We start from the raw sequence: 15247 nt of genomic DNA on the forward strand, positions 1-15247 counted from the left end.
CATAGCCTTGCTTGAGTTTATGCTGGTAGTAAGCCAATTGGACCATTGCATTCTCCCTTCGTTCTTCGATCAAATCTAAACTTTTTTCCAACATCCCATCGTTACTGTTCGAGGGAAATGTACTAGTCCTTAACGTTGGGAATCCAGTTTCCAGAGGGATGACGGCCTCGGCTCCATAGGTCATGGAAAAAGGAGTCTCTCCTGTTGATCGTCGAGGCGTTGTTCGATAGGTCGAAAGAATATGTGGCAATTCTCCATCCATTTTCTTTTTGCATCATCCAACCTCTTCTTAAGCCCATTGACTATTACTTTATTAACAGCTTCAGCTTGCCCATTCCCTTGAGGATAGGCCGAAGTGGAATATCTATTCTTTATACCTAAGTCTGAACAGTATTGCCTAAAGGCCTTACTATCAAATTGAAGGCCGTTATCAGAGACAAGAGTGCGCAGAGTTCCAAATCGCGTGACAATATTCCTCCAGATAAATCTCTTAACATCTACGTCTCTAATGTTAGCCAAAGGTTCAGCCTCGACCCATTTAGTGAAGTAATCCGTGCCGACCAGCAGATACTTTTTATTTCCTAAGGCTTTAGGAAAAGGGCCGACAATATCCAGCCCCCATTGAGCAAAAGGCCAAGGGCTGGACAGAGGGTTAAGAATTCTCCAGGTTGATGGATGTTTGGAGCGAACTTTTGACACTGGTCATATTTTCTAACATACTCCTGCGCTTCCTTCTGCATATTTGGCCACCAATATCTTTGAGTAATGGCCCGGTGTGATAGGCACCTTCACCCTGTATGACTTCTACAAATGCCTTTATGTAGCTCTTCTAGAAGTGACTCTGATATCTTGGAATGTACACAAAGTAGGTACGGCCCAAAGAAGCACCGTTTGTATAACTTTTTGTCTTCAGATAACCAAAACCGAGGAGCTTTCCTCCGTATTTTCTCAGCTTCTATTTTCTCTTCGGGCAAGATGTTACTTTTGAGAAATTCCAATATGGGATCCATCCAGTTCGGTGCTAGATTGACTTGATGAACCTGATGTACGTCCTTTTCTGGTGAGGTGGGGGTATACAAATCTTCGACGATTATCACTCGGGGAAAACTCCGTGTTGAAGAGGTGGCAAGAGTTGCCAGGGAGTCGGCATGAGTATTTTCACCTTGGGGGATATGCGACAAGTCGAAAGACTTAAATTTCGTTTGCATAAGCTAACTTGACTCAAATACCCCTGCATTCTTGGATCTCGGGCTTCCAGTTCTCCCTTCACTTGGCCGACTACCAATCTTGAATCCGAGAATAATTCTGCTATCTTTCCACCCATTTTCTAGACCATACTCATTCCCATCAATAAAGTTTCGTATTCTGCTTCGTTGTTAGTAGCCGAGAATCCCAACCTCAAGGACTTCTCAATGATGATCTCTTTAGGGGATATCAAAACTAGCCCCAATCCTGCCCCCCATTGGTTTGCTGCTCCATCCACATATACCCTCCAGGAGGAACCGCCTTGTGTGGATACCAGACCAACCAATTTTTCATCCATGTTATTTTGCTTCATGTTAGCTTCTTCTGGGCACTCAGCGAACTTGGCTACCAGATCGGCAAGGACTTGGCATTTCATAGAGGTGCGAGGCATATACTTGATATTGAAAGCACCTAGGATTGTGCCTCACTTAATAATTCTTCTAGTGTAATCTGCACTTCTAAGTATGGACTTGAAAGGTAGCTGAGTTAAAACAACCACAGTATGGGTCTAAAAGTAATGTGGAAGTTTGCGAGTTGCATGGACCACCGCCAAGATAGCCTTTTCTAATGATAAGTATCTCACCTCGGCTTCATGAAGGGACTTAGTTACGTGATAAACTGGTCTTTGTACGCCACTGTCCTCTTGTATTAAGACAAAACTAACTACATGAGGGGCAACTGCCAGATAGGCAAACAACACCTCATCCACCTTAAGACTAGACATGATAGGTGGCCTGGATAGGTACTCCTTCAACTGCTGAAACGCCGCAGCACACTCCTCGGTCCATTCAAATCATTTCCACTTATGTAGTAGAAGGAAAAAGGGACAACACCTTTCGGCCGATCTGGAGATAAATCGGTTCAAAGTGGCAGTCATTCCAGTCAGTTTCTGTACCTTTTTTGGATTCCGAGGTACTTGTAAATCGTTGATGGCCTTAATCTGATCTGGATTCACTTCAATTCCTCTATGAGTCACCATGTATCCTAAGAACCTTTCGGAGCCTACACCAAAGGAACACTTTGAAGCATTCAGACGTAGCTTATGCTTTCTCAATATTCCGAAGATGTTCATAAGATCTTCCACATGCTCGGACACCACTTTACTCTTCACTACCATGTCATCGATATAGACTTCAATGCTTCTACCCAATTGTGGTTCGAACATTTTAGTCATCATCCATTGGTAGGTAGATCTGGCATTTTTCAAACCAAAGGACATCACTTTGTAGTGATAGTTTCCAATAAGGGTGACAAAAGCAGTCTTCTCTTGATCGTCCAATGCTAGCGGTATTTGGTGATATCCTTGGAAGGCATCCAAAAAACTCATCATAGAATGGCTAACGGTTGCATCCACCAACTGGTCTATCTTCAGCATGGAAAATAGATCCTTAGGACAAGCCTTATTGAGGTCCGTGAAGTCCACACACACTCGCCACTTTCCTGTCTTCTTCTTTATCACCACCGTATTGGCCAACCATTGAGGATAAAAAACTTCTTTGATGGCCCCAGCCTGCTTGAGCTTGGCCACCTCACTTCTGACAGCTTCGGCATGCTCTTTTGATGGTCGCCGAGGTAGCTGTCTTTTGGGAACAACGGAAGGATTCACGTTGAGTGGATGACAAATGAAATTCGGATCTATACTTGGGGCTTCATATGGGCTCCATGCGAACACATCTATATTTGCTCTGAGGAATTCCAGCAATCTCTCATTCTCTTGCAAAGGCAGTTTAGCCCCAACCTGGAAGAATCTTTCCAGATCATCAGCAACAATTACCCTCTCTAAATCTTCACACTTTACCTCGTCGGCTGGTACATCCAAGGGTAATGCTGGGGGTTTTAATTGCTATAATCCATTATCGGCGGTAGCCGAGGTCTTTGCCTCTGGCCGATGTTATATAGCCGCTACAAGACATTGCCGAGCTGCAACCTGGCTTCCTACTATCTCCAGTACTTGGCCTCCAGATAGATACTTCACTTTCTGATGTAGAGTAGATGAGACTGCTCCTAGAATATGAAGCCAAAGTCTGCCCATAATAGTCGTGTATGGAGAGAAAACGTCTAAAACAATGAAGTCCACCTCCACCACATCCATACCGGTTTGAACGGGTAGTTGGATCTGTCCTTTTAAAGCGATCATCCTTCCCTCAAAACTCACCAGAGGGGAACTGTAGGCTGCTAAGTCCTCTGGTTTCAGACCTAACCCCTTATACAAATCTGGGTAAATTATATCAACAACACTATCTTGATCAATTATCACCATTTTTACATCGTACCCACCAATTCTCAGCGTGACCACCAGTGCATCATCATGGTGCTGTATGGTTCCAACCTTGTCCTCATCGGAAAAGCCCAAAATCAAGGGGACGTCCACTCTAGCTCTCTTCGACGCTTGGCAATGATCCTCGGCCGGAGGTCGGAACACCGACAGTACCCTGGAAGGACAAGATCCAGTCCTCTTTGAGGCGACAAAAATAACGTTTATCGTACTAAGGGGGAGTCTTGAAGAAGCGTCCCCATGCATTTCTGAGCCTACCTGGCCTACCCTACCACTGGAATGATGCAAGAGTTGCTTCAATTTCCCCTCTCGGACTAACTGCTCCAAATGTTCCCATAAGTTCCTGCAATCCTCCATCGTATGCCCACGATCCTGATGATAGTGGCAATAAAGGTTCAAGTTGAGTCTCTTAGGCTCTCCTGCCATTTTGTTTGGCCACTTAAAAAATGGCTTATTCATTATCTTCTTTAATACCTGTTGCACCGGCTCCCGAAATACTGCATTAACCGCCTGGGTGTCAGCAAAACTTGATTACCCAACGAAGTCTTTCCGAGGTCGGTTACTATTGTAACGGTCCAACTTGAAATCCCTCCTCTCTTGAGGGATTACCTTAACCTTTCCTTTTCCCTGAAGTTGGTCTTCTTGTACTCTTTTGTACTTATCAATCCTATCCATCAATTGGTGTACACTGGTAACAGGTTTACCAGTTAGAGATTTCCTTAAATCATGCTCGGCTGGAAGGCCAGCCTTGAAAGTACTTATGGCCACATCATCATGCTCTCCCTCTATTTCATTAAACATTTCCTAGTATCTATCTGAATAAGCCTTGAGAGTCTCGCCCTCTCGCATGGACATAGACAGTAAGGATCCCAAAGGCTAAGGAACCCTACTACAAGTGATAAAGAGAGCGCTAAAAGTCCGGGTAAGCTTTTTGAAGGACTCAATAGAGTTGGCCCTTAAACCGTTGAACCATCTCATCGCCACCGGACCTAAACTTGATGGAAAGACCTTGCACATCAAGGCCTCGTCCCTGGAGTAGATAGCCATCTTCTGGCTGAAATAGCTAACGTGTTTTACTGGGTCTGACCGATCATCATATAGGGTGAATGTAGGCTGGTGGAATCACCGAGGAAGGATCGCATCTTCTATATTCCTTGTGAAGGGTGATTTGGAGACTTGGCTTAACGCTTTGTTCATAGCGTTGTTCCCCAAGCCCCTACTAGGCGGGCTTTTGTACCTATGTCGATGGCCATACTCCTCTTCATAGGAGAAAGTCTAACTAGGCGAAGTTCTGGATCTCCGCCTATAACTAGCTCCATCCGTTTCCTCGGATGATGGTTCGGAGCAAGGTGGGGAACGTTCTTGCTGGGCATGGCGCAACTCCCTTTTCAACTCGTCAATCTCACGTTGCAGGTTCCTGTCATTTTTTGCATGGGAAATATGACTCTTCCCATGAGAGCGACTTTTGGTGGTATGAGTTGTGCGCACACTCCCGTCACGGCCTTCTCTCTGTTCGAGACTCCAATCCGGATCACCATGTTGGGAGCCCCTTGACTCTGCTTGGTGTGGGTTGGCATCTACCTGATGTGGTCCTGCTGCGTAGTGATGTGGACCCGTTTCCTCCATCATGAACGTTGCACCGGATTTCTTTTAAATTAGATCAAGCTCTTCCCATAGACGGCGCCAATTGTAAGGACTCAATTTGTAATGATCTCAAAGTCGTATTGGGTTCGAACGTTAAATGACCAAATAATAAATTTGTAAAGCGTGGATGTCAAAGAACTAGATTAACTCCAAAAGAAAAACGATTAACTTAACGTTTATAGATGGATTAACACTAGTATAACAACCAATTTCTCCTTGAAACAAGTTCAGTTCTTTATTTCATAAGGTTTTCTTCTAAGTACTACTCATTTAGAAGTTCCGATCATTTATCTCAATGCATTCTTCCACGTTATATACTGCCCTCTTGGTGTCATCTTCACCACACACGTGTAAGTTGGGTTCGGGGGATCCCTTCCTGTCCCATCCAACACCTTCTGGAACCTCCAACCAGCAGCTGTAGGGCTGTCTCATCATTGTTCAGACATCACCTCCACATTAATGCGGCCAGAGAGTTGGTTGAGAGGTAATTAATGTGGAGGCAGCTGTTGTTAAAGATATTTCTTTACCTTTTCTTTCTTACCCTTGGTCCCATGTCCCACCTTCAGTGGTAATGTAGCTTTGAAGTGTGTTTGCAATAATGTGGCGTTCAGGTCGTCCTCGGACTCTTACTGTCGAGAATGATTTTGTCCTCGGACAAATACTGAACTCACCTCACGTGATATCTACTCTGCTTTCCATTTGGTTACCCTTATAACCTGGTATGGGCCTCCTCGGACAGTTTTACGTTCTCGGATGGGCCACAGGCCCAGTTAACACTATTTTAATACTTTATTGATTAACCGGCCCCCACAACATTCTTCTAAAAGAATTTTCAATAATTATTTTAAAACAATTAATTTTGTTATAAAAGAAATTTTATAAAGTTTGAAAATATACATATAATTAATTAATTAATTAATATACATGTTTCTATTTTACTTACAAAAAGTTTTAATAATAGAAATTGCTTAACCAATTAATCTTGCATCCAGCCAAGCGTAAGGTTCATGTCCTTAGCAATATTTTTCACTGTTCGGAATATCATATATATTGATCTTCCAAGTTCCATTAAAAAAAAAAAAAAAGTAGAAAAAGAAGAAAGAAAAAAATATACCAACTTGACCTTGTTGGGCTTGTAATTGCATTTCAGAGGCTTTTTGTTTGCCGTAATGTTATATTATATCATAATATTAAATTATTTTAATATTTCATTAATGTAATCTTAATACAAAAATATAACATCACATTTTTTAAGAAGGTAATAGCTAATAGGATTAAGATTATATGATATATTTTATAATTTTAAATTATGATAATGTTAGAAAAAATAAAATAAACCAATAAAAAACTTAATGTAATGTACCCTTGATACATCATAGCTCAATAAACAAGGCTGTGATATACCCTTGATATGATTGCATCACACTTTAGGCTAAGTCAGCTAGAGTCTTATAAAAAATGTAGTGATGGGTGTAGACGGTAGAGTTCATGTCACAAACAAAACAAATTAATATGGAAATTAACAATAAAGACAATAATAAAATAAAAGATCAAGAGTAAGGAAAGAGCTCACCGAATCATGCGGTATAGAGAGTTGTCCCTGATTAATTTTGTGCCTCCGAGAGCTTTTAATTACTAACTCGGTGCAATTAGATTTCTTGACACCAACTGTTAGTGTATTACAATAAAAATTAACAAATCTCTATATTCATACATTTATTATTACAAAAGTTATTATGATATATAACACCCCATCAACTCATAATGTTCTTACAAAATATTTATATCTCAATAACCTCATAATCTTTGTAATTTATTTTTCCATTATATTGTGATTAAATTCTTATAATAACTTACATGTATTATATATATTTCTATATAAAGGAGCCTTAACACTCTTGAAAGAAGTACTTAGAGTGACTTTTGGGTGTACGCACACAAAAATGTAAAAATGATAGATGGGTAATACATGTATGGAGTGATTTATTTATTTATTTATTTTTGAAGAGGTGTGGAGTGAGTATTTTTATGTAGATTATTTTGTGGACAACGTACAAAATGTGTTTATTTGGTGGAACTTTGCTCTTTGTTGTAGTAATTTTCATTATGTTTGGCTGGGTTATTATATTTTAGGGGTGACATGCTAGTGATCGAGACATGTGATGTATATAAAGCTCAATTATTACCTAGATAACTGACATATACTGGCATATCAAAAGGGTAAAACTTAGATAGAGTTCAATTTTGATTGACAATATAAAGAGAGGGGGAGAGGAATTTCAATTTTTAAAAAGATCTATGTAAAAATTAACAAAATCAACAGGAAAATGCTTGTTAGCTAAAACTTAACAATTCAATCCGAGAAAAAGAGCAGATGATTATCTAGGTTCTATGATGGCCCATTATAAGGTAAAAACAAGGTCAAACCAACCAAATAGTATATAAAGGTACATATATATATATATATACATATCTAGGGCCTTAGACATAAATAGCCCAATATATGCTAAGGTAACACAAGCTCATCCCCACCATATATATTACACAAAGTAATCGATCAACCCAAAAGCCAAGTTCACACACTTGCAGGTTTTAATACTAGTACATGCTCAAGGAGCATGATATTAGCTAGGTCTATTACAAACCATGGAAAGCAGAAGAGCTAGCAAACTAAAGAGTTTAGATGCCAGCAACAGTAGTACTATTACATTCTCTCTTGTAGATTTGGCTGAATAGGCTGCACACGGAAGGCAAACGGCATTTGAGAGTTGTACTCTCTCACTCTCTGCTGGTACTCATCATTCATGTCCCTGTTTACTTCCATGGCCATCTCCTGTTGGTGCTGTTGTAAAGAGGGAAATGTTAGTAATTACTACTAGTAGACTTTGCCACAATTCTCTCATGACTGTCTTAATTGAGTTAATTAATTTATAATGAATAGAAATTTGACTTTGTTGGACTTGTGTTATTGATTATCAATCAACATGAAAATATAGCTCAAAAATATGAACATAAAAAACGAAACTGACTCTACTGATCTATGGCAATCACTACCTTATGATTGAAATGTATTAAAACCTTTTGGCAAGCTTTATCTAATTTGGATAATTATTGCTTCACATTCTTGGATGTGAAATATCTCACACAATATCCACACTTTTAGACAAGATATCTACATTTTATACATGATATGAAAGAATATAGATATAATGTAAAATAGTGTGAACAATCCTGAATGTGAAACAATCATAGCCCATTTGATTTATATACAATATTTTAAAGTGGTAAAATTGTATTTTTGGTAACCTTATTTTTATTAAGCCTAATAGATCAATGATAATAAGCTCACCTAAATGGATACAATGATGCATGCACATATATTAAAATACAATTTATCACCACAAATTCACAATGCTTGGAGGCACACTCACCAAACTAAATCACAACTTAGCCCTTTCATGAACATAAAAATTGAAATAACCATCTAAGCCTTTATACAATTATGCATACACATATTCAACCAAACGGCGCTACAAACTGAGATACACAGTCACAAATGCCCACAAATGAATCTCTCACAAAACCATATCATTGTGTAAAACTGCTTAAATGCACACAGAAAGTATTGAGCAAATAAATAAGCATACATTCTAACTACAACTACAGATTAACATACAACATGCACACCTGCACACATCATATACTTCATGCACTAATATTCATGTACATTCATTGGTGTCCACAGATTTGCTTATAAGTAAAGATAAATAGAAAGTTGAATGGCATTACCAGAACGAGGGTAAGGTGCTTATTCTCCTCCTCCAACATCTCGGTCTGAGCAATGTCCAGTTAACAAAGTTAATTAAGGTCACGGAAAGAAAAAATTATAATAATAAAACTCATATACTTATATATAGGAACATTGAAAAGTTCTTTTGCATTGCTCTACATTTTTTTTTTTAAAATGAAGAAGTAAAGCATAACTTAGTTCATCAATCTACCAAATTATCAAAAAAGTTCAAATCTTTAGACTTTGATATACTTCCTTACTCTTTCAAACGAAAAAAAAAAAGGTTCTTTTGCATTGCTTTAACAATTTTTAAAGATAAAATATAGGCCAATATAGTTATGATATTCATATTACATTACTCATGAGTAATAAAAGAAATCAATCAAGCAAGGCACTATGGTTCTGTCTACACGTACATTTTTTGTAGCAATATCCAAGTACTCCATCTGCAAAAAACAAAAAACGGCAAGTTAAATCTTCTCTTGGATGCCTATTAAGATCTTCAATCACATATATATAATTAATATTTGGATCCTATTTAGCAAAAAAATAAAATAATAATATTTGGATACTAACCTGCTTTCCTCGGATACTTGAGAGCCCATTATCAAGGGCTTCCTCTAAGAGAATAAGCTCTTTTGGGCCCAGAGATGTGATATCCTCTCCCTTCAAGTGCCTGCAACATATACTTCCATCTACATGAGAGAGAGAGAGAGAGAGAGAGAGAGAGAGAGAGAGAGAGAAGCAAAGAAACCAAATATCCAATTAATATATACCTGAGCTCAACCTGCATATTGTCGTTCTCTTTCTTGATTCTATCAATTTCATTGCTGAGGTTCTGAGTTTATCATAGTTGGAAACCCTAACAGTTAGTTTATCTCAAAAAAAAAAAAAAAAAAAATTAAATATACAAATCCATGATGGGTCAGACTTTAATCAGCAGATCTGTTAGTTAAACTAAATTTCTAATTGCAGATCTGTTAGTAGAGGTTGTGTATTTACCGTTTACTATGCTTTTAGTCAAGAAACTATCAGACAAAGACATAGATCTTGTCAAAGGTAAGACATTTATTATATTTATTTGCTTATAACTATCAACCATTCAGTTGTTTCAATTTTTGCAAGGAAAAGGAAGGGAGGGAATAATGTTTTGTTACCAGATCTGTTCATAGATGTTACAATTCATGTAGTTTTAGTTTTCTTTCTCTATGAAAAAAACAATAGAATATTTTGAAAGCTAGGAGAGAGAAAAAGAGGGACTATATACATCCCATTTGTAGATCTGTTCATAGAATTCATAGTTCATGTTTCTTAACATATTTTTAGCTAAAAAAAATCATGTCACAAAGCAAGAACTACCAGATGCTTTTACAGTAAAAATTTGACAGAAAAAGTTGAACAATATCAAGCACAAAAAGAGAGAGTATTCATTATTTGAAAACCCACCTCATGTTTAGCATCCCACAACCTCTTACCAGACTTGCTGTGGTACTTGTCCATGATGTCAATCAACCTTCACCGTCAAAAATAAAAATTTCCCACATATTAGAAAAAAAAGAGAATCACAGATCAATTACTAGCCAAGAACCCTACTGAGACTATATATAATAATATGTATGAAGAAGAAAAGGTTATTAACAAAGAGAAGTATATATTATATACATACGTAGTTGAAGGGCTACAGTATTCATGCATCTTTCCATTGGTACCAAAGATAACAAGGGAAACTTCAGCATCACATAGAACAGTGATCTCCTTAGCCTTCTTTATGATCCCACTTCTTCTCTTTGAATAGGTCACGTGCCTGTTGTTTGGGTTCTCAATCCTCTTGATCTCAATCTTGCCTCTCCCCATCTCTCACAAACTTTCTTCTCCTACTTTTCTTCTTCTTCTTCTTCTTCTTCTTCTTCTTCTTCTCTTCTTGTTGTTCTTTGTTTGTTGAAATGAAATGGAGGAAAGAGGAAGAGGTAGTGGGATTTAATAAAGAGATAGGAAAGCATTGGAAGAGCAATATTTCTAATTTGGGTAAGAGGGTAAAAGACTTTCTAAGTGGCACAGAAAGGAAGGATTTGTTTATGGGTTGGTGACAAAGCCAAGCCAACTGCTTTTACTGATGTCTAATTTGGCTTTGTAGTTTTTGTTGCAACCTCTTATTAACCATTGGTTTCTTTCTCTATCTTTCCCTCTCTCTCTCTTTGTGACTGATATTAATTTGATGGTTTATTAGGGTTTCACTTGAACTTAAAAACTCTATGACTATGACTGATAATTAGCTTGGTGAACTTTTTATGGGCTTTAATTCAAGCTCAAGTCTGTCAAAATTGAAACTAAGACTAGGACTAGGTTATGTTTGATACGTAAAGTGGGGATGGTGCATGAGTACTAGACACGTTTTAACGTTGTTCTATGAGGCCTTGTAGTTTGAGATGGTCTTGTCTGGGGTTTGAGTGATGGAACCAAATATGGTATAATAATCAGATCAAAACCATCAAATCAAATTCAATGAATTTTTTTTTTCTTTGCAAATAATAATAGTGGGTGTGGTAATTAAAAGAAGGGTCAAAAAGGAAAAGGAAACGATGCGTTCTTTATATGCGAACCCCTACAGCAAAGGAGAGAATATGATTTTGTGAAGTGTCAAGGTCATCGAAGATCGAAATACTGTAGGAAGCGCTGATTGGGTCTTTGATACGGTTTTGACAAGCCATTTGATTGGTGACTCCCCTGAGCAAGGCTTTTACATGTGAAGACTGAAGACAATGGATTTGGTTTATCCAAAAATAAAAAAAGAAGACAATGGATTTGAACAATGACTCAAAAAAAATTAAAAAATAAAGGATTTGAACAATGTGTGAAACCCTAGGTAATACTTGTAAATTGATTAAAACAACACCTCTTGTTTTTCCCAATCACCCCAATAACCAAAAAAAATTTTATTGTGTATGATCAAAGTTTATTTCCAAATCATTTTAAAGAAAAAATTATTCGAACTTATTATATGAAGATTCAAATGATTATCTACTTGTATTTTTAGTCACATAACTTATTTAATAAGTTATTACTTTATAACTTTATGATTTGTCATAAATTAGTGTGCTCGAAATACTATAAAATTTACAATAGAAACTTTACAAATTAATGTATCATCAATCATAAAAGGTGATTTCAATTATATTTATTATCATATTAATTTGCAAGATTTTTGTAGTAAATAAATATATAGTGGTTTTAGCATTTCTTTTGCCATATAGGTTGACGGAGATTCTTCCAAATTATCTTTTGATGGAAAACATAGTTCAATCCCTACATAATTATTATCATCATTATTCTTATAGATGTAATAGTAATAGTAATGTCATCATAAGCATATATATAACTTGTATCAAGCCACATCATCACAAGCATATATATATATATATATAACTTTGAATACAAGTTAAAGAATCCAACCTAAAGATCAAGGATGGACTCAGGAGGTGCCTAGACCCTCTTGGCCCTTTGAAAAAAAAAATGGACAAAGTTTCTCTTTAAACTAGTTTGGAGAGAAACCCTTCAAACTCCCACTAATATATATATATATATATATAGAAAATCTAACTATTGAATAATTAAAATAAGCATGGGATTGCTCCGACCCTAAGAGGGTAAGGCAAATAGGCAATTGGGAGGTCACACTTCACAGTTGAATTCCATCAATAAACATACCAAACTAATCATGCCTCATGCCTCATGCCTTGAGATATCTATAAGCTTGGTATTGTGAACCCCATACCTTAAGAATTGAAACCCCTTTTTGTTTAATTCCCTCCAACAAAAGGCTGAAAATTATATAGAGAAATAACTTATATAACTACTCCTGTATTGCTTCTACAATAACCTCGGTCCATTTTGTAACTTGGATTTAATATTGGTTGAAGTTTTAAATTTGTTACTTTTTGAAACGTTAGGACTTACTTTGATACTTTTAAAACTGTAGGATTTAATTTATTACTTTTTAAAATTTCATGATTGAATTTATTATTTTTGAAACAACATGGTTTAATTTGTTACAAACCCCTAATGATGATTATAGTGTTAAATTGTTAATATCTAAAGTGGTATAGCTTCCTGATAATCATTTTTCATTGTTTGAGGTAAAAAACCACATATTTCTTACAATTTGTTTGAATTGAGGAAGGATAAAATTTAGCTACAAAATTCATTGTAACTTAATACTACAACCTTACTTAGTATCTTTTTATTGGAGGTGAATTTTGACAAATCTACTATTAGATTACATTTTCTTTTTACATCCTCCGTGCTTGCAAAAATTTAAAAAAATTAAAGATCAATAACTTTGTTATCAATAAATTGCTTAAATTACAAATTTTTTTCATTTAAAATTATGCATAAAATATAAACTTATAGATCATATAGTAAATAATATATAATTGACAAAAAATTTGACATATGTATTAAGTGCCTAAATTAAGAACATGCAATTCAATAGTTAAATTTTCAAAATATGTATTAATATTCATTCTTTAAAAAGTTGTTGTAATCTTAGACTACAACCAAATTTGTAGATAAATTTTATCAATTAAAAAAAGCAATGGAAAAAAGTGAAACATGTTAACTAGGGAAGTAAGGGAAAGTAGTGACAAAATAATGTTGAACGAAGTGGAAGAAATTGAAGAGAAGTGAGAGAAGTACAAAACTAAACGAGGAGGAAGTTAAAAAAAAAAAAAAAACAAAAACAAAAACAAAAACAAAAAAACAAAAAAAAGTATTGTTATAACTTATTCTGTTCCATAAATTCCTCCAATTTACATTGATAAAATAAATGTAGAGTGTATCTGCCAAACCGACATATGATAATTATAGGGCTGCGTACTTGAACAAGCTAGGTTGCCACTTCTTTGTCAGTTCTGTTAACTTCTCCAAAGAGACCGGAGAATCTAGGAAGGCCCTATACTTTTTATGTTGAATCTCAACTTTGCCTTTGCTTGTGGTTTACTCAGCACAATGTGGCATGATGGTTTACTGATTTACCCTAGCTAGAGAGTTTCACATGCAACTTGCTAAAGCCCTTTAATTTCCAATAATTGCACATAATCAAGCTATTTCCATTCAAAGGCAAGGTGAATATATTTTGAGAAAGAAAAAAAAAAAAAAAAACCAAAAATAAAAGCAGTATAAAAAATCACCTTCCAAATATCTATCAATATATTCACAACTCTTTCGATTCAAGGCAATTTAATCTTGATTTATTCATTTCGATTTTCTTTCTTATTGGCAAGAAACACATGCACAAGGCGGATCTTGAACCCTAAACTACTAATCCTCCAATCTGTTCCTACTAGAGAAAGAACTTCGAGCTCATTGGCCTAATCTCTTGCTAAATTTTAATTTCAATTTTTGGTGTACAGTTCTATAACTTTACGATTTCGATTCAGTTACCATTGATCATGACACACGATTATACAGCAAGAAAGATGAAAAAAATAAAATAAAAAGATTACAACTAAAACTTTTTGTTTAAATGAATATATATATATATATATATATAGTTATAAAATTGTAAGAGCATTAGTATCAGACTATGCAAAATAGAAAGAAAAAAAAAAGGCTCAATTTTACACATTCAAGTCTCAAATTATTCATATCAGTTAAATTAAAGATGTATAAATTTGCAAAATTACTACAATAATCGTATAAATTTACACTAAAATTATTTATTCTGAATTTAGTTTTTTATTCTTTATTTACATATTTTGAAGATAAAAGAAAGAAAGTGAAAGATGGTTATTCTGTATGAAGAAATAAAAATAATTAAAAAAATTAATGAAATAAAATTTAGAATAGATAATTTGATGTGGGTTTTTTTTTTTTTTTTTTTTTTTGAGAATTTGACATGGGTATTTTGAAAAATTGTTAGGTTAAAAAAATAGAATCTTATGCTAAAATAAATATGAAATTTTAATGCAACATTAATTAATCACACACCCATACTTTAACTTATAATCGCTGACTCATGGATCAAATCATCTACTTTATCACACATTTTAAGGTGACAAACAAATTTAGGTTATAAAACTTCTTGATAAGACCTCCCTAAACAGTCATTAGCGTGTGTTCTTCTGACTTTTGAGAAGAACATCAAAAAATCAGAATGGAAAAGTGTGTTTTCCCAAACACAAACGTGTATCTTAATTTTCAGGATTGTGGAAGTGCGTATTTCATGGTTTGATTTTCTGTTTCAACCCAATAGGAAAGGAAGGCTGCACAGAGCACCGTAAAGAAAAGTGACAAGC

At 35.7% G+C, this 15247-nt stretch overlaps 1 protein-coding gene across 1 annotated transcript; it reads right to left on the reverse strand.

The window, feature by feature from the left end:
* Positions 1-7671: 7671 nt before the first annotated feature.
* LOC115959324 (agamous-like MADS-box protein MADS9) lies at positions 7672-10914 on the reverse strand. Its single transcript, XM_031077679.1, has 7 exons — positions 10621-10914; positions 10401-10467; positions 9731-9792; positions 9531-9630; positions 9371-9400; positions 8954-8998; positions 7672-8006 (listed from the first exon to the last, which is right to left on the reverse strand). The coding sequence occupies exons 1-7, from the start codon at positions 10806-10808 to the stop codon at positions 7869-7871; spliced, it is 630 nt and encodes a 209-aa protein (XP_030933539.1). The 5' UTR covers positions 10809-10914; the 3' UTR covers positions 7672-7868.
* Between the last annotated feature and the right edge of the window lie 4333 nt (positions 10915-15247).

This window comes from Quercus lobata, chromosome 9 (genome assembly GCF_001633185.2).
Source record: "Quercus lobata isolate SW786 chromosome 9, ValleyOak3.0 Primary Assembly, whole genome shotgun sequence".
Taxonomy (NCBI): domain Eukaryota; kingdom Viridiplantae; phylum Streptophyta; class Magnoliopsida; order Fagales; family Fagaceae; genus Quercus; species Quercus lobata.